The sequence below is a fragment of the Bison bison genome, unplaced genomic scaffold (genome assembly GCF_000754665.1).
Source record: "Bison bison bison isolate TAMUID 2011002044 unplaced genomic scaffold, Bison_UMD1.0 scf7180017864167, whole genome shotgun sequence".
In the NCBI taxonomy this organism is placed as follows: Eukaryota; Metazoa; Chordata; class Mammalia; order Artiodactyla; family Bovidae; genus Bison; species Bison bison.
The window spans coordinates 5,444,600-5,462,912 of NW_011494739.1; the positions used below are offsets into that span (position 1 = coordinate 5,444,600).

General features: G+C 48.5%; 1 protein-coding gene across 1 annotated transcript in view; it reads left to right on the top strand.

The window, feature by feature from the left end:
• The window catches only part of EDN3 (endothelin 3), a 23,991-nt gene extending 7,252 nt beyond the window's left edge, over window positions 1-16,739 (top strand). Inside the window, exons 2-4 of the mRNA XM_010841854.1 lie at window positions 12,184-12,360; window positions 13,425-13,505; window positions 16,232-16,739. Of these exons, the coding sequence (XP_010840156.1) occupies window positions 12,184-12,360; window positions 13,425-13,505; window positions 16,232-16,271 (298 nt within the window). The 3' untranslated portion in view covers window positions 16,272-16,739. The remainder of the gene's footprint in view (window positions 1-12,183; window positions 12,361-13,424; window positions 13,506-16,231) is intronic.
• The last annotated feature ends 1,574 nt before the right edge of the window (window positions 16,740-18,313 follow it).

The window sequence follows — 18,313 nt, forward strand, 5'->3', positions numbered from 1 at the left end:
AGGGTGACAATATACAGCCTTGACGAACTCCTTTTCCTATTTGGAACCAGTCTGTTGTTCCACATCCAGTTCTAACTGTTGCTTGCTGACCTGCATACAGGTTTCTCAAGAGGCAGGTCAGGTGGTTTGGTATTCCCATCACTTTCAGAATTTTCCACAGTTTATTGTGATCCACACAGTCAAAGGCTTTGGCATAGTCGATAAAGCAGAAATAGATGTTTTTCTGGACCGCTCTTGCTTTTTCGATGATCCAGCAGATGTTGGCAATTTGATCACTGGTTCCTCTTCCTTTTATCCAGGCCAGAATATTCGAATAGGTTGCCATGCCCTCCTTCAGGGGATCTTCCCAACCCAGGGATTGAACCCAGGTCTCCCGCATTGCAGGTGGATTCTTTACAGTCTGAGCCACCGGGCATGTCAGGATAATTTGAATGATCTGCTTGGAACCCCTTTGTTAAATGATGAAATCTTAGTAAGGCTGAGTCCCAACAGAGCAAACACAATGCCTTGCAGTCATTTCTCATTGTACACAGCACCTGGGTCTCAGGACCCAAGACCTGAGTGTGGGCCACCAGGAAGGCATCCCAGAGAATAACTACAGAATCTGTTTACCAAAAATGGTAAATACATAAGAACACATAAAAAAAGATGGTATTGGGACTTGCCTGGTGGTCCAGTGGTTAAGACTCCCGCTTTCAATTCAGGCGTTGCAGATTTGATCCCTGGTCAGGGAACTAAGATCCTATACATCGTGGGGTGCAGCCAAAATAATAAAAAGAGAAGACAGTATCAGCCAGACTAGAAATGATCTTGAACTCAGTTTTCTGACTGATCATGTTTTTACTCTCTGAGTCATTTCCCTCCCACGTAACCCTCTCCTGCTTAGAAATCTATACATGTTTACATTCCAGTTTTGAGTTTGGGTAGCAGCAGCTCAGAACATTTCACGGCAAGATGCATTTTTAAAGTTTGATAGCCGTGGGGCTAAATTTCAGAGTTTATTGGCAAGGTCAGCTCACGCAAGGTGACCTCCTGGTTGGGTTCAGTTGGACCTAACGTCTTCTTTTCTACCCCAGAATAGATGTGAGGAGGTGAGATGTCTGGGGGCAAAGATGGGTTCATTGAAATGCTGCTGATCCTGACTGGATAAGAAAGAGACTTGAGGCTGGAAAGCAGGTTGATTTGCATCGAGGAGGTCATGACCCTGTGTGCCCCTGAAGGGAGAACTTGGATTTTTGCTAGACGAAGAGGATGTTGCAACTAGGAACTTGGCCTTAAATTTGAAGGCAGATGAAAGGCTGTGACATCTCTGGTGTGGTTTGTTCCTGCAAGAATTTAAAACAAAGGAAGCTGGGAAGCAAACAGTGCTTTCCTTAGGGGGGCCCCACAGCCGGTTGGAACTCACAGGCTTTGTAGCGCCAGATCGCAATCCCGTCTTGGATCCACAGCATCTCAGCAAGTTTGATGGGGGCTGCCTGTGCTCCACTTCCTCCCTCCAGGTAGTCCCCTGTAAGCATCGCTCAGCTTTGGAGTACATTAGAAGTAGATTTACTGTTTAACAGAAGGAAATAACCCTCTCAGTCTAAGCCATGTTTCTGTGGAAACAGAATTCCTTAAAACGGGACACACACGTGCGCACACACAATTTCCCTCTATTTAGGACACGAACCAATTTTATTTAGAAGGAAAATAAATCTAGGCAACGGCCACAATGTAGATAAGCTACTGGTCCAGACAAGGTTCCAGGGGCTTCTAGAGTCCTGCTGCCCCACCAAGCCCCCAGGAACGGACGGCAGAACAGGGCATCCCCACCCTTTCTCGTCTGCCCCAGTTTGGAGTCTCGGGAGAGCCAAGAGCATTTGAAGAACCTAGCGATGTTCAGAGTCCTGGAGGCACAGGTCTTCCCTTATTTTATGACCTCTTAGGGCCAACTGAGCAGGAGGCCTTAATAAACAGTAACTCTAGAATGCGGCAGCCAGCGAGCCCTGTGCCTGGCTCAGTAATTTAAAAAACAGAAACAGATTCATGCACCTATGAGAAAGGCTCAGAGGCTCTCAGATGTGGCCAAGGTGTTGCGGTCCTGTGCTGCTTGGTGATGGCATGAATGACCCACAACTTGGGGAACAGTGAACAGCTTTGCCAAAAGCCAGAAGCAGGTCCGTGAGAGAGCAGAGGTGTCTGTAGCTTTTCTGGGTTTTTCTACATCTGATTTCCACAGATTTCTTGTAGGGTGGCAAGATAGGGTGAGGCTCGTGACATACTCTTTCAGGAGCAAACTTGAAGGGGATGCCATAAAGTTAAATGAAAGGGAATGCGATGTTTTTTAAAAATGATAATGAGTGCAGAAGTTTCATAATCAACCAAATACCAACATTTCTAATAAAGACAGGATCTGACTCTGCTTGGTTCTTGTTTTGGGATAGAGCCTGTGTCTCTAGAGGGACTTAAGTTTTCTTAGCTCGAGGTAAGCAATCAAGTGATCAGAGTGACCACAACAATGCAAAAAATTAGATTAGGAAGAAAATGGGTGTCTTTATTTTTGTTGCCATGGCAAGTATGTCTTCATTCAGTAAGGTTTTTCCATTCTAAAGATGAAATCTTATGAAACTTAGCGAGGGTGTCTTCTCTTCTTTCTGCTGCTGCTGCTGCTAAGTCGCTTCAGTCGTGTCCGACTCTGTGCGACCCCGGAGACGGCAGCCTACCAGGCTCCCCCGTCCCTGGGATTCTAAAGGCAAGAACACTGGAGTGGGTTGCCATTTCCTTCTCCAATGCATGAAAGTGAAAAGTGAAAGTGAAGTCGCTCAGTTGTGCCTGACTCTTAGCGACCCTATGGACTGCAGCCTACCAGGCTCCTCTGTCCATGGGATTTTCCAGGCAAGAGTACTGGAGTGGGTTGCCATTGCCTTCTCCAGGCTCTTCTTTCTGAGGGTTGTTTAAAGGGATGTGTGATGGCGTCTGGACTTTTTTTTTTAATCCCCCTACACATACCCCCATCCTTAAAAAAATACCTGCTCCTTATTTTACTCCTTCTGTTTCCACTGCTGGTAACTATTTTGAGCCACATCTGTCTGCAGCTTTGCATAAGTTATAATGAGCCTGTGCCAGACAGACGTGGATTGCTCATGCCTACATTTGACCTGGAATGTGTTAGGGTCACTGGGGGCTGGGGAGGGAAACTAACCTCACTCACATGGATGCATTTGGGTTATAGCAGACAGGGGGGAAACCAGCTAACCTGTTGGATTCCCTAAATGGCTTCAGTTGCGAATATTGCAGGCATTTGTTGCCCTAACTTCTTGATTATTTTTTGAGCTGTCACTCTTGGAAATCCCACCCCACACACAGCACACACAGAAGGATGTTTCTGTTACTCTCTGTGGCTTTGACCACTTGTGCTTCCTCTAAATAGACTTCATTCAGAGCCCGTGTGCCTGTGTGAGGGGAGGAGGCTACTGTGTTGAGGGACCTGATGGCACGATTCAATCTTTGGCTTTGGGATTATTTCTAAGCTCAGTTATATGGCGGTAGGATGTGGAAGAGTCCTACTCTTTGGATGAAGCTTTCTGAAAACAGTGGGTAAGATCCTGGGACTCTCTCCACTTAGGGGTAGGTAGGGACCCCACATTTCATTGTGGTTTCATTGCTGGAGAGAAGCCCTACTCTAGCATCTGTGCTATTCGGAGATGCTCAGGTGTAACAGTGAGGGCATTTGGGAATCTCTCCATGGAATTTGGAGTTGGACGGAGCCTTCAGAAATCCAGCCCTTCCATTTCTCAGCCCCAGAAAGAAACCACTCAGCCAGGGCCTCTCTGGGAGCTAGTCTTCAATTTGGACCAATATCCTAGGTCTGTCAGCCTAGGGAGGCCTCTGGTTTTGTCTCTGAGACTTCATCCTTCCAGGCAGCCTGGTTTTTCCTCATGTGTCTGCAGAAGTTACTATCAAGATGTGGTATTTCCATTTTAAGTGATCTAGAGACCATATTCCCTCCAGGACAATGATAGTAGAAATCCAATACATCAGCTAAGAATTCTAAACGTTTGGGAGATTGGGTTTGGAATGAGAAGTAATGGCCAATTAAGACCTCCTTCCCTCTCTCCTTCCCTGATAGCTTCCCTGATACCTTCCACCTGCAATGCAGGAGAAAGTGAAAGTGAAGATGCTCAATCGTCTCTGACTCTTTTCGACCCCATGGACTGTAGCCTACCAGATTCCCTCCACCCATGGGATTTTCCAGGCAAGAGTACTGGAGTGGGTTGCCATTTCCTTCTCCAGGGGATCTTCCCAACCCAGGGGTCAAACCTGGGTCTCCCACATTGCAGGCAGACGCTTTACCCTCTGAGCCACCAGGGAACTCCTGTTCAATTCCTGGGTCGGGAAGACCCCCTGGAGAAGGGATAGGCTATCCACTCCAGTATTCTTGGGCTTCCCTTGTGGCTCAGCTGGTAAAAAATCTGCCTGCAATGCGGGAGATCTGGGTTCAGTCTCTGGTTTGGGAAGATCTCTTAGAGAAGAGAAAGGCTACCCTCTCCAGTATCCTGGCCTGGAGAATTCCATGGACTGTTTAGTCCGTGGAGTCGCAAAGAGTTGGACACAACTGAGCAATTTTCACTTCACTTTCCTCCCCTCCTTTCTTCACATAGCAGACCCTTGCTATTGAGATGCTGTAGTATTATTATCGGAGAAGGCAATGCAACCCACTCCAGTACTCTTGCCTAGAAAATCCCATGGATGGAGGAGCCTGGTGCGCTGCAGTCCATGGGGTCGTTAAGAGTCGGACATGACTGAGTGACTCCACTTTCACTTTTTACTTTCATGCATTGGAGAAGGAAATGGCAACGCACTCCAGTGTTCTTGCCTGGAGAATCCCAGGGACAAGGGAGCCTGGTGGGCTGCCGTCTATGGGGTCACACAGAGTCAGATACAACTGAAGCGACTTAGCAGCAGCAGCAGTATTATTATGCACCTGCTCTGAGCCAGGCACTGCCTGGGCTGCCCTGGATGCTGAGGTGGACAGGCAGAGGTCAGCTGTTACGTACCCCAGGGGACAGGAAGGAAGCCACACCTGCAGCCCAGGTGAGGAAACACCCCTTCTTCTTGGGTCCGACTGATGGGGGTCAATGATCTTTTTGAAAATACATGTAATTCTGGTAAAATTCCCCAACAACCAAGTCCTGGATAAACTCATGAGTTGTGGGTTGCTTTCTTTGAGTGGGGGATGGGGGGGATATCTTTAAAAAAAAGTTAACTACCAACCCACAGCATGTTGCTCACTCTTTTGATATTTCTAAATATTCTGGTCATTGGCTATTCCTGAGGCTGCAGGAGGACTTCCTCCTTTCGTGGGTGGTGGAGGAACAGTCTGCCTTGGGGGCCTCCCACTTAGAGATGCGGCAATTTTCTGCAGAAGCAAAGCTGCAGATTGCCAGTTCCCTTTATGTTGTTTGTGAGCAGGAAGATCATGTCGTGTTCTTTAGAACCAGAAAGCATGTGTTTCTGCTTGTACAATGAGGTCACTGAGGAGATGTATTTCCTGGTTATTTTCTTTCCTAGAGGTTGGAAGGGCACCCAGTGGTTGTCTGGCATGAGGCCTGTCCCAAGCCAACTTTCACAGGCATTTGATGAGTGGACAAGGAGTAAATTCACTGGAGGACAAGCCTCCTGAGGTGGTTAGCCAAGTATCTCTGAGCATCATGAGGTCGTATGCTTGCTCCCACCTGTCCAAAGGACAGTGTGATCCAAACCAAACATTTCACAGTGGGCACACCTGGGAAGAAAGGACTCCAGCTAGCTTTGTTGGCTGTGTTTTGTCCTGAATTGGAACACATTCTTTTGTATTTTGTTGCATGAAGAAAATCTCTACTTGTCCTTGGCAGCTGCAGAGACTCCTGGTCTTTCTATGAAACCCAAGAGATCATGGTTGCATCCATCTTGAGAGAGTGAGTTCCAGGGTCAGCTTGAGGTCACTGGTTGCAAGCAACAGAAACTTAAATGTAGCTCACACAGCACAGGAGTTTATTGGAAGGACATGGTGTGATCTACCACCTGGAAGGGAGGGAGAAGCAGGACCAGGCTTAGAAAGAGAGAGAAACCAGGACAAGACTGGGGGTCCCAGGGCACAGACAGACAATGCAGGATGCTTAGTAGCAGCTCCAGACTATTTTCTTTTTTTTTAATTCTTGGTTGCACTATGTGGCACGAGGGATCTTAGTTCCCCGACCAGGGATCGAACCTGTGTCCACTACAGGGGAAGCTCAGAGTCCCAACTGCTGGACCACCAGGGAATTCCCATCCAAACTATTTTCTGACCTCGAATTGGTTTGCTCAGGTGTCTTGGGAAGGAGAGGGTGCCATGAGCCAGCTTGGGTCACCTGATGAGTCTTGAGGTGTGGGAAGGCGAGATACAGTGATTGACAGTCTCATCAAGACCTCACACAGGGAGAGAGGGACCATTCCCCAGGGGAAAGACAAGAGATTGGATTCCAGGAGACGAAAACAGCCAGCATTGAATTCAGGCTCTAGAGAATCCTGGGCTTTTAAGTTTTTCAAGGCCGGTGTTTCTGTCTCTGAGCTATTGTTTCCTCCTTGTCTCTATGACTATGTGCAAAGTGGAAGTGGGGAGGGGCAGTCCACTAGATGTTTCTTGCAGTTAATGGATGCTTTTACAGGTCTTTGAATATTCAGTCACTTTCTATAGTTATTTCATTCTGTCTTATTCTTCTAACAGAGTTCCTAGTTCACACTTTTTCCTGATTAAGTTTTACAAAGACAGTCAATGAAGCTGATCCACGTTTTCTTCCTTGCCCAAGAAGGTGTTTCAAAACTTGAGAGAGCAACTGAGTGGTACCTTCTAAGGAAGAAATTTAATAAAATCTGAAATTGAGCCTTAGTTAGAAAGCCTGTTGGAGTCTGGAAGTTGATTCTCCGGGGAGCTGTGAGGGGCAGTATCTGATGACCGCTGGTGCCTGGCAGCTGGGGGGCCCCTGCCGTCTGCCTGCCATCGGCAAACAGTTGTTCCTCTTCCTTTTGGCTGCAGGACCGGTCAGCAGCGTCGTGCCTCCTGTACGATGTGTCCCAAAGACGGTCCTGACCTTGCTCTTCCGTTTCAGAAGGAAAACGTGAAGCGGAGGAGACAGCATCATCTTGGCATCTGAGTGTGAAGTGAAAATGTTGTTTGTTGAGGAGACACTCACCAGAACCTGGGCTTTTTAAAATTGAAAATGACAACAGTTTGTAAAAATAGTAGCTGGTGCTAATTTTATCACCATGTCACATGATCTGTCTGGCTTTGCTTTATGGAACAAGCCACTAGAGCAGGGATTGTACCCTGAGATGCCCATGAAGGCCAGACAGGTAAGAAAAGCACAGGAGTAGGGACTGGGGCCAAGCAAGAGTGTTTGAGCCAGGCTCTGATGGTACCACTCAGCGGCAGACAGCTGCTGCTATGTTGGAGTGTGGGACTGGAGTGAGTATAACTGAGAGAAGATGGAAATTGGGATATTTGTGTGAAATTTTCAAGTTAAAAAAAAAAAACAACAAAAACACCACCCTCTTGTGATTGGATGAAGCCTACAGGAATGCCAATTTTCTAACCTCTGCACTAGATTAAACTGTGTGTGTACAGGGCCATGGGCCCGTCATGAATCATCAGAAGTCTAGTCCAGGCCCGTACATTGGAAACCACTCTGCAAATATTTGTTGAGTACTATTCAGTTTGGGGTGGGTAGGTGGGGTTATGAAAACTGGGCTTTCTAGGACAATTCGATCGACTTTGCTGAGAATTTAGAGTCTGGCTGGGTGATGATGCAGATGGAGAATGAATACAGGAGATTTGAAAGTTTAGTATTTACTAACGTTTATATATGACAGCTGGGAGAAAATGGGAAATAAGGAACACTGTGATAAGTATGATCTTGGCATCACCATCACTGATCAAATAATGAATGTTCTGAGCATACGCTGAGGACAATTTAATATCAAAGACACACAACACTAGACATTGCCAATGTGATTGTTTTGGGGTGTTTTCTTTTGTCTAAGAGCATTTGGACTGATCTTACCTGCTTCTCTTTTGTTTGGAGCTCTGTATTATAACTGGAACATGAGCAGGTTGAAATGCTGCCTACTTTTATAAAGAACTGTGTTCTGTAAGCCCCACTGTAGAACAGGAGGCTAAACCACAGGTCAGACGGTGTGCTGGTCAAAGTTCTCAGCCAATTTAACTTCATTTTCAGAGTTCTTTCATTAGTTCCTTCCAATTCACCGTTCAAGAGACATTCGTTTCTTTATCATTCAAGAAATGACAAAGGTACCAAGACAACAGCTAAAACACGAGTGCTTATTGGGCAGACAATGTAGAAAGATGGCCCAGCCAAAGGAAGCCTGACAAAGAATGGCACTGCTGTGCCAGGTGGCATTCTGGTTCCTTCTTACTTGTCTTTCTTACTTAGTCACACATCTTAAATGCAGGGCTGGTAGATAGGGTTTTTTATGCCCGGTACAACTCACTTGAATTCCCAGACTAAAAAAGCAACAGCAGTAGCCACATTCATTCACTGCTAGGAGCTCTTTGCTAAGTACTCTTCATGCAGTGCAGTGTATCATTCAGTCCAACAACTTTTGTAAATCAGGAAACTGGAGCGGGTGGAGTGATCATCATGTAAGTGCTACGCAGCGGGATCCAGGTAACCTTTCTCTGTGCTCTGTGTACCTTGTACATACCTGTGCATATTGGCTGGTGAGGTTTCTTTATCCTGTACTGTTTTAATACACCAGTAGTATGTGAATGCCCTAAGGCCTTTCTGCGTCCTCATCACACTTGGCATAATCCCAGGGAGATACAGGCAGACCTTGGAAATACTGCACATGTGGTTCCAGGCTACCTCAACAAAGTGAAAAAGCAAGTCACACGAATTTTTTTGTTTCTTAACACTTATGAAACTTTTGTTTATTCCATACTGCCATCTATTAGGTATGCAATAGCATATCTAAAAAATGTACATCCCTTAAAACTACTTTATTGCTAAAAATTCCAATCATCATCTAATGCATGTGGCCACAAAACCTCAATTTGTAAAATTCATATTATCTGTGACGTGCAGTAAAATAAGGTATTCCCAGATATAGTGGATGCTTGGCAAATGTTAGAAATTCCTTGTAAGGAATTTTGTGGTTGTTGAACATTGTAGGTTGGAGAGAATCCAGTCTTACTGGTCTAGTTTATCTCACACTCAACAACCAGTTACTTAATTAATAGTCTTAATTTTCTCAGCTTTGTGCTGGGTCCACAGCAGGTGCAAAAGACGGAGCCCTGTCTCCTACTCTCTTGGAGCTGGTGTCCACTCTCAGAGCTGGACAAGAAAGACCCCTGCCTTGGTTCTGTGGGGTAGAGGGCGTCTCTGACCCTCCTCTGGCCCTATCTCCTACCCACTGCAAGGAGTCTATGGGACTGAAAGCCATATGCCCCTTCTTCTAGACCATGTACCGAGTATTTATAACCCTGGAATCCCCCCTCCTCAGGTGTCTCCGAGCCCACTTCAGGGTCTGACGTCCATGGACAGAACAGGGCTTAGGGCACATCTCCCAAGGCCTACAGGGCAGCCAAGGCGCAGCTGCTTGCAGGATGGGGGTGGGGGTGGGTGGAGCTTGGGGTGCACTTGGGATCGAGCAGGATGGGAAGCTGAAGTGCCGAATCTCCCAGTGCTGCCATGTTGCAACACAGGACTCCAGGGAGCCCCAGAATCCTAAAATCAAGTTCTGATTTCCAAGGTATTCTGAAGCCAAACTCTTATTTAAGTGCTTATCAGATTTTAAAAACCTTTAAATTTTCAGCCTATTCGAAGTGCGCCTTCGTTGGAGCTGGAATTGCTATTGTGCGGTGCGGAGCGGAGGGTGGGCCTTCGGTGGGCAGGACCATCTCCCAAGTCCTTTGGTTCTCAGCTTGCATCACCTGCTACCGGCTCCTAGGTCAGCCAGCAGAGTGCACACCTAGAACACCCAGGCTTGGAGCAGGGTTTTCTCCCTCCATGAACATTCCTGGAAAGTTTCAAGGGCTCATTTGCATACTAGCTCCTCCCACTAGGCTGCTGGGAACGTGCTTAGCAGTTCTGTTAATGAATACCGGGTCACCCTGTTTCCTCACTTAAAACACTTCGTTTGTGAAGTTGACTGGCTCTGAGCACACAAATGCCTAATCAGCTGACAGCAACTTCAAAATTGCAGGTCTTGCTGTTGATGGAAAAATGGGAGCCGTGGTGGTTAATCCTTGTGTGTAATTTTCACCAAGAAATGGGGGCCTGGGTTTAATGTCAACACCTAGAGATTTAATGTGGCCCTATTACTAGAAATCTATACCTTTAGCCAAATCCTGCCTCCTCACAATGTCGGTATTGTCTTGCTACCCTACCCCCACCATTTCCCATTCCTGAGAAAAGATGAGGTTTTAGCAAAGGTTCCGCTCAGAATAGGGCCTTCCCAGGCAGCTCAGTGGTAAAGAATCTGCCTGCCAATCCAGGAGACACAGGAGACTAGGGTTCAGCCCCTGGGTTGGGAAGATCCTCTGGAGAAGGAAATGGCAACCCACTACAGTATTCTTGCCTGGAGAATCCCATGGACAGAGGAGCCTGGTGGGCCAGTCCATGGGGTCGCAAAGAGTCATACACGACTGAGTGATTGAAAACACGTGCACAGCTCAGAACGGGAAGGGCCCCTGCTTGCTTTCTCCATCCTGTGAGCACAGACTGCTCCGTACTGGGCCTGCCTGGATCCAGGAACCATTTCATAACTAACTCGGGTAGGAGCGAGTGGGGAGAGGGGAAGAGAAAGAGGGTGGGGGTGGTTATGTTCTCAGCTCCAGTCTCCAGTCCAGCAGGGAGCAGGTTTCTCCCAAGCATCAGGTCAGGATGAGGCACCCCCCACTTTGTCCTCACCACCCCCAAAAGGCACCATGGCATGTGTTTTAAATTAAAGGAAATTCAATTTGATGTTATTTTGAAAGCATGCAGAGGATGTCAGAACCCCCTTTGAGGTGGCTGATTGGTGATACTTCATGGGGCTCACAGAAACCAAGGTGGTTAATCCTGGGGACTGGAAGGAAAGCCAGAATTTATTGGAAAAGTAACTTTTGGCTACGTGTGTTTCCTCTAGCTATTATTAATCTGCCCCAAATCCTATTCAGTAGTGCTAATGAATTAAGCAGCCGCTTTTAACTTTTTCCCACTGAATTGCTTGGTAGTGTCCTCCCATCCCCGGAGAGCACTGGTTTGGATGGACATGAGCATAAGAAACAGATTAAACATTTATTGTTTCAAGTGACACCACCACCCTCATGCCAGCTCCAACCATAAATGAAATGGGTAAATAGTTTCAGGCATTTATTTCTTCATAAGAAGACTTTTCCCAAAGCCACTTCTGTCTTTGGCTATGTATCTCTCAGGGCACAGAGGCGTCCATGTCTGCGTCTTTAAGGAAGCCTTGTTCCAAGGCCACAGTGTGTTTCAGCGGCCAGAATTGAATTTGTATTCCAGTAGCACAGACTACACATTTGGTGTATGCACAGAAGAAATTCAGTGCCTGGCGGGGCAGGGACAAACCAGGCTTTGGGCTGCGGGGTAGGAAGGCATCGTACTGGTATGGATGACCAGGCTCAGGTGCTGCTGGCTGAAGGATGAAGACTGGGATCAGCATTTGGGCCAGCAGGAATATCCATGTCAGGGGTTTGGATGCAGGAAGGGGAAACCAGAACTGCCCTGCAAGGATCCGGGATGGGAGGCGTGCTTGCTGAGGTTAGGTCTTGAAAAGACTGAAAATGCACACACGCACACACCTGGCATTGCTGGCTCCTGCCCAGAGAGGGCTGGCTGCTGGGAGGGTGCAGACAGGCCATCCTCCATCCTCCACCGGGACTTCCCATCTTTCCAACCCTGAGGCTCCAGCGCACTGCCTGGGGCTTAGGGGAGAGCAGGAGACAGGGAGTTGGGGTAGTAGGGGTGAAGGGTTCACTCCAGAAGCTTTCCAAGGCTCAAAGCCTGGGGAGGGTGTGGATCCCAGATCCTGGGACGTGGCTGCAGCGCATGCCTCACCCATCCTGTGCCCACCATCTCCCACCCCTTCGCCAGCTCCACACCTGCCAGCGCCCAAGAGCGAGGAGGCCCAGGAGTGGCCCTGACGTTGCTCTTTCCTTTGCAGACGGACTGCGCCCTATGGACTGTCCAGCTACAGAGGCAGCGGAAGCAGGGGCAGGAGGTCGGCTGGGCAGTTCCCACAGAGCCCACAGCTGGTGAAGGGGACGCTGCGCTGCGCCTGCACGGAGAGCGATGACGACGCCTGCTTGCAGTTCTGCACCTGGTCCCTGGCTGCCCGCGGGTATGACCCCTTCCCCGGCTTTCCGCACTTCCAGAGATACTTGCCCTAGGCAGTGTGGGTACAGGAGGGCTTGGCTTGTCCTGGGGGATACCATCTGACGTGCGGTGAGGGTGGGGACCGTGCAGAGGGGATGTGGAGCCCCGGCTCCTGGAGGGCCGTGGGCATGGTATCCCATCCCCTTGCTGCCTTTCAGAGCAGAGCCGCGGCCTTGTCTGGTCTCCAGAGGTATTTCTTCTGGATTGCATAGCAATTTGCCAAAATCTGAATAAGTTGCTAACTCTTAAAAGTTAAAGAATACCACTACCACCCCTACAAATGCACATTTTTAGCTTCTTCGAAAGTAACAAATGGGAGCATCTGGTCTCACCAGCCCACATGCCCTCGCGGCCAGATAGGCTGGTACCGAGTGAAGGCCACGGGTGAGATGTGCAACGTCCATTCACCTGTGTTCCTCATCGTCTTACTTTGTGGCTGCCTCCCCTGTCCCTGAGTTGGAGACCCTGTAGTCTCCTACAAGCAACTGGAGGAGCTTGTGGGTCAGTGTGGACTCAGATAAATCAGCAGGCCCTAGGTCTGCCCTGTCATGGCCATTTAAGTTGGGTTTTACCTAATAGCCATTCCTATTAATGCTCCTCGCTCCTGTTTTTCATTAATTTGGGCCAAGACCCCGCCAGGCAGAGCTACCCTGCCGAGCCTCTTCTGAGAGCCGTCGCTGGTGGGATGGCACCTCCAGGTGCTTCCTGGGCAAGTAAGCACCAGCAGGGGGGCTCTTTATGCAGCAGGTGCCACCCCAACCAGGCACCCAGGGCTTGCTGTCTGGAACCCCCAGCACAACCACATTTTTCTTCTTGGCTCCTTAATATCCAGTGGATAACTGAGGAGTGTGGGTGGAGGCTGGATTTTAGTGGGACTCCACCCCCGTGTGCTCAGCCTTCGGAAACTACCCGAGAGGCAGTCCTGCGGGACCATGCTTATACTGGTGGAAAGACAAGCCTTACTGGATGCTGGAAAACCAGCCACATGGAAAGTAGGTTGACTCATTTGAACTGGCTCTCTCCCCACAGGAATTCAAGGTCGGCAGAAACATCTGACAAAGAAGTGGGAAAGCAGACTGGTGGTGCCCTGGGGGGCGTGCGTCCGAGGAGGTGAAGTTGCTTTCTGAGTTGCTGCCCCTTGGGTGGCATGGAGGACATGTGGGGTACATTTGGTCTGTGCAGGCGGCTAGCGGGAACCCCACTGCATGTGGGGGGGTTGCTTTGTCCCCTGGGATCAGAGCAGCCAAAAGCTATGGACAGCCTGCTCTCTGTCTTAGGAGCTGACCTCTGCATTCTCTGTAGCTTTTGAGCAGTGATGTCCAGCCCTGGATTTCACCAGGTCTGGATCAAGCTCACCAACCACTGCTTCTTGGAGTCCCTGCAGGCTCATCTGCTGGGGCCCACATTATGCTTCTGCTCCCATAGCAAAATGTGATCTTTAGAAAAAGAATCATTTCTTCTTTTCAGCAGCTGATTCTGGACAGAGATGAATTACAGCAGCTGGGCACCAGGTCCTCCAAGTCCTCCAGTTCATTTTATAAAATTTTTTAACCTGTTTGTGGTTTTTGTATGATCCCAAGGGCTTCCAGCAGCCCAACTGGGTTTATTTGTCATTCTATCAATCAGAAATTATTATTAATGAGTTGTCTACATATCTGCAATGGGATGGTAATTTATGTTCGTAGCAGTGGCCTGGAGGGGGTTTGGGTTCCTACATGGTTTGATCAAGGGAGGGTTAAACCGTTCTGGATATATACAAGACATTCCAAATTGGTAGCAGATTGCTTCGAGTCATCTGGAGAGGACTCTGTCAGCATCCACAATAAAAACGCAGAGAAGTGGCAGAGGCAGACCCTAGAGAGGATGAGTTAGGCCCCCACCAGTCCCCACTTTGCCTCTTTTTCCTCACCCCAAACCCAAACCAGTCTCAGTGAGGGAGTAGTGTGATTAAACCATCCAACTATTATGTCATTTACTCAATTCAGCAAGGATTCATTGAGCACCTGTGAGGTACAGGGCACCATCCTAAATGCTGGGGACACTACTGAGAATACGGCAAAAGTTCAGCCTTCCTGGCACTTAAATAGTGGGAGGAGCAGATAGCAAACCAGTACATAAAACACAGAGCAGGGCATGTGAAGGAGAGCAGGAGCAGGCTGGGGGTAGGGAGGACTGGGGGTGGTTGCAGGTGGGGTGGTCTCACTGGCCAGGTGACAGTGGCATAAAGACCTAGAGGAAATGGGGCAGGGTGAGCCAGAGTGATGAGGAAGGGAGGCTGTCAGACGGGAGGGTAAGCGCATAGGCCCTGCAGTAGGAACGTGCTGTGCTGGGCACGTTCTGGGAAGGCAGGGGAGGCCAGTGCTGTTGTCATTGTCCTGGCTTGATGTTCAGGAGGTGAGGACATTGGCACAGATGTCCCACCCGGGCCTGGAAAGGATCTGCTTCTAGGCTTTACAACGTTGCTTGTCAAGCTCCTGTAAGAAGCTTTACTTGGAAAGAAAAAGTCTTTCCTTATAAGCATGGTCCTGACTTTCTTGCAAGACTGGAGTTAGTCATCCCTAGTTTGACATTTTCAGAGTGGGACTTGCCACGGTCCTGAGTTTGTGATCCTCAAAGATGGGACCAGGCTGCAATAGAGAGAGAGCTCCCAAGGCTCTGTTGGCAGCGATGACTCGGTGTACACCTTCAGGCGAATGGCAGGCTCTGAAATTGCCAAGAAGCTCTGCCAAGGAGCTTGTTCAAAACAAGGAATAGGCTGAAGAAGGATGGGGTGGCTCCCTTTCAGGTAGTGGAGAGCTTGGCTTTTGTTATAGGCTTCTTTCTTCTCTTTTGCATATCCCTTCCGCCTTTTCTGAGGTAGGCTGAAGTCAAGGCCAGACAAAGCAAGTAGGCTTTAGACCTCCATCAAAGTGGACGTCCCCGCCCCGTGGTCTGCCTGCCCCTCCACTGGCCCTTTCGGGAGCTCCCTGGGGAGAAGGGCCTGCAGCAGGAAGACCTCAGTTATGGCTCCTCCTTGGTTCACATTTCCACTTCTTTGAGGAAAAGAAATGAGTTTTGCCTGGGGGAGAAAACCCACTCAAAGGGTCCTCACTTAACAATACAGCCCTTTCCCAAGAATGCCCCATCCAAAGACCCCAGCTTCCCTAATGGGTAAAACGATCCCAGCTGTGCCTCAGGGCCCGCAGCCCAAGGCTCCGGTTTCACTCAGGAAATTGTTTTTGGAGAGGTATGGCATGTCGCAAAGCCACTTCTCTCTGGGAGTGAGTGGACCCCAAGCTAACTCTTTGCAAATGTAAACCCATGTCCATCTGGGAACAGATGCAGGCTCCGTCGGAGCATGTCGACGTCCGACCCATCACAGGGGGCAGGCACCAGGGGTGAGCTAGCAGATCACAGCTCTACAGGAGTTGATGAGTTTGAAGCTTATGGGATTTAGACAGACATTTTCAGCTGTGTTTGGTACCCACTAAAAGAATACATCTAAAAAAGAAAAGGAAAGGAAGAAAGAAAGGATTCTTGATGTTTGTGATAAGGAGGAAATGAACACCCTCAGGTGTTGAACCCCAGGCCGTGCAGCAGAGGGACTTCTGTGCCCTTTGCCAACAGGCACACTGATGAACCATAGACCTGGTTCCCTGAAGCCGCTGTGAAGGCAGCCCCAGCACAAGGCTATTTAGAGTGATATTTGTTTTCAGGAAGAAATGTGGATCTTTGGGGAATGGCTTCAAAATAAGCCACAGACACAAGCGCTTTGTAAATTATGTAAATTTCTATTTATCTATATAATTGGCAATAACTGGGAATTGTAACGCCTGACAGTTCGCAATCTCTTTCAGCTGCGCTCTAGTGGCTACGCTGAGATTACTGAGCAGCTGAAGAAGACGGTGTTTTTCAACCGCAGGGATGGGGAGAGGCCGCCCATCCCCTCTCCCTTCCCCTGCCAAGGTGCTAATGCAATGGTGGATGCTGGGGTGTTAGCCTTGGCCAAATGCTAAATTCTCAATGAGTAGTATAAGGTACGAATGTGAATATCCATCATACGGAAATGGAAAGGACTGATGTGCCAGCGAGATGGTATACAGTTTCGAGAAGCGATTATTTATTGTGAAACTGGTCTCTACATCAACTCCTTTCGGTGGATGTGTTCGCAGCAGAATCTCTGTACATAGAGATGTTAAATTCTGTTCTGAATCCCAGCTTGTGTTCCTTAGGGCTTGAATTATATTTTTGTTAAACGCCTAAGCACCGTTTGGCTCTGTGGCAGGATGGTATCTCGGAAACGCATTCATTGTGCTAACACTCAGAAAATACTGTCAAATGCAAAATAAAAAAATCTCAAAGTTTGCTCTGATTTGTGGGTTTTTCTGGCTGGTGTGATACACATTGTTTCACATCAGCTTTCTGTGGGCCCTGGGAGAGGACGGAAAACAGTTCCAGTTCCAGAAGCAGATTCATCTAAAGTCAGTTATGGAGCAAGATGAGCAAGGGGGCTGCTTGAATTGTATGGAAGGAGCAGATCTGGGGGACTGTCTGAGGAAGATAAAACATTCAAGGTGGTTGGGAAGAGATATTTTTGGGGGAACGATGGCTCCTTCCCCTGGTGCCACCCTTGTCGGCTTCGTAGCGATGCACACCTTTGTCTTCTGGCCCCACAGGCACAGAGGTATTGAGCAGGATCCCAGGGAGAAGACAGTCGTAGCCAACAGTGGACCTTCGCATTTTATTTTGCCTTGCTACTCATGATCCTTGAGTAGCATTTTATTTTGCCCTGCTACTCACGATTCTTGAGAATTAAAAGCCAGAAGTGACCATGTTTGCTTGATCTTCTCTATCAATTACAATGTTTTTAAGCCTCCGAGACTTACAAGACATCTGGGGGGGTGGGAGTGCCAGGCTCTTCTCCCTTCCTTCTTTCTTTTGAGTCAAGCATTGGAGACCATCAGGGAATGGGACTAAGAGACTCAGCCAGAAAGCCAGGAGAAATCTAGTATTCTGGGGTTTGAGCACATCTAACCTGAGAAAGCCCAAGAACTTCTTGTTTTAATTAAACAAACTTTAGAGAGTTTCGACTTTGATGAACTGATAGAATTGGGTACTGATTTACCCTTCAGGCTGTTCGGCAGCACGGGAGGAACTGCCAGTGTTCATGGGAAGCACTCCTCCTGGGCTCGAGCCCTCATAGCTGCTGCAGACCCAGAGAGGAGGAGAAGGGTCAAGGAGTGCCAGGAGCTGGGAGACAGAGAGTCCCAGTGCTCCTGGGATCTGTGTGGAGGTCTAGAAGGAGAGTCCATGGAGTTGTGTGTGAGATGGGCTACAAGGCTTGCAGGATCCAGTGCAGAACACCCATGCAGGACTCCTTGTGAAACCATGGGTACGCATTAGTTAAATCCATTACACCTGTAACCTGCCTTCACACATCAAGGTCATTTAAATCATTGCGTGTCCTCCAAGGGGCACCTAAACAACAAGATATTTGCATATGTTCCAAGAACTTGGAGTCAGCTGTGTCTAGTTCAAGCTAAGTCGGTTAAGACTGGATGGGACAACCACCCCTCCAACTGGCCATGTGTGAGTGTCTGCCCGGTGACCTTGTGATGTCAGGAAGCTGAAAAGCCCACCTCCGCTTGTTAACATGCAGCGGCCTGGGGCTTGGTTACACTGTGTAGGTGACAGTTACTGCACCTTTTTCCAACCAGCTTTCCCCTCGCCTAAGACTGCCCTTTTTTTTATCCTATGAAAACGCCCAAACCCCTTGCCTCCAGGAAGGGTCGCCTGGGAGTCGGTCTCTCATCTCCTCACCTGGCTGCCATGTGAGTAAACCCTTTCTTTGCTGCACATCTTTGCATCTTAGCATTTTGGCTTGTGGGTCGGACACTGGTTCAGCAACACTGAACAAACACAGTTCAAAATTACTGAGA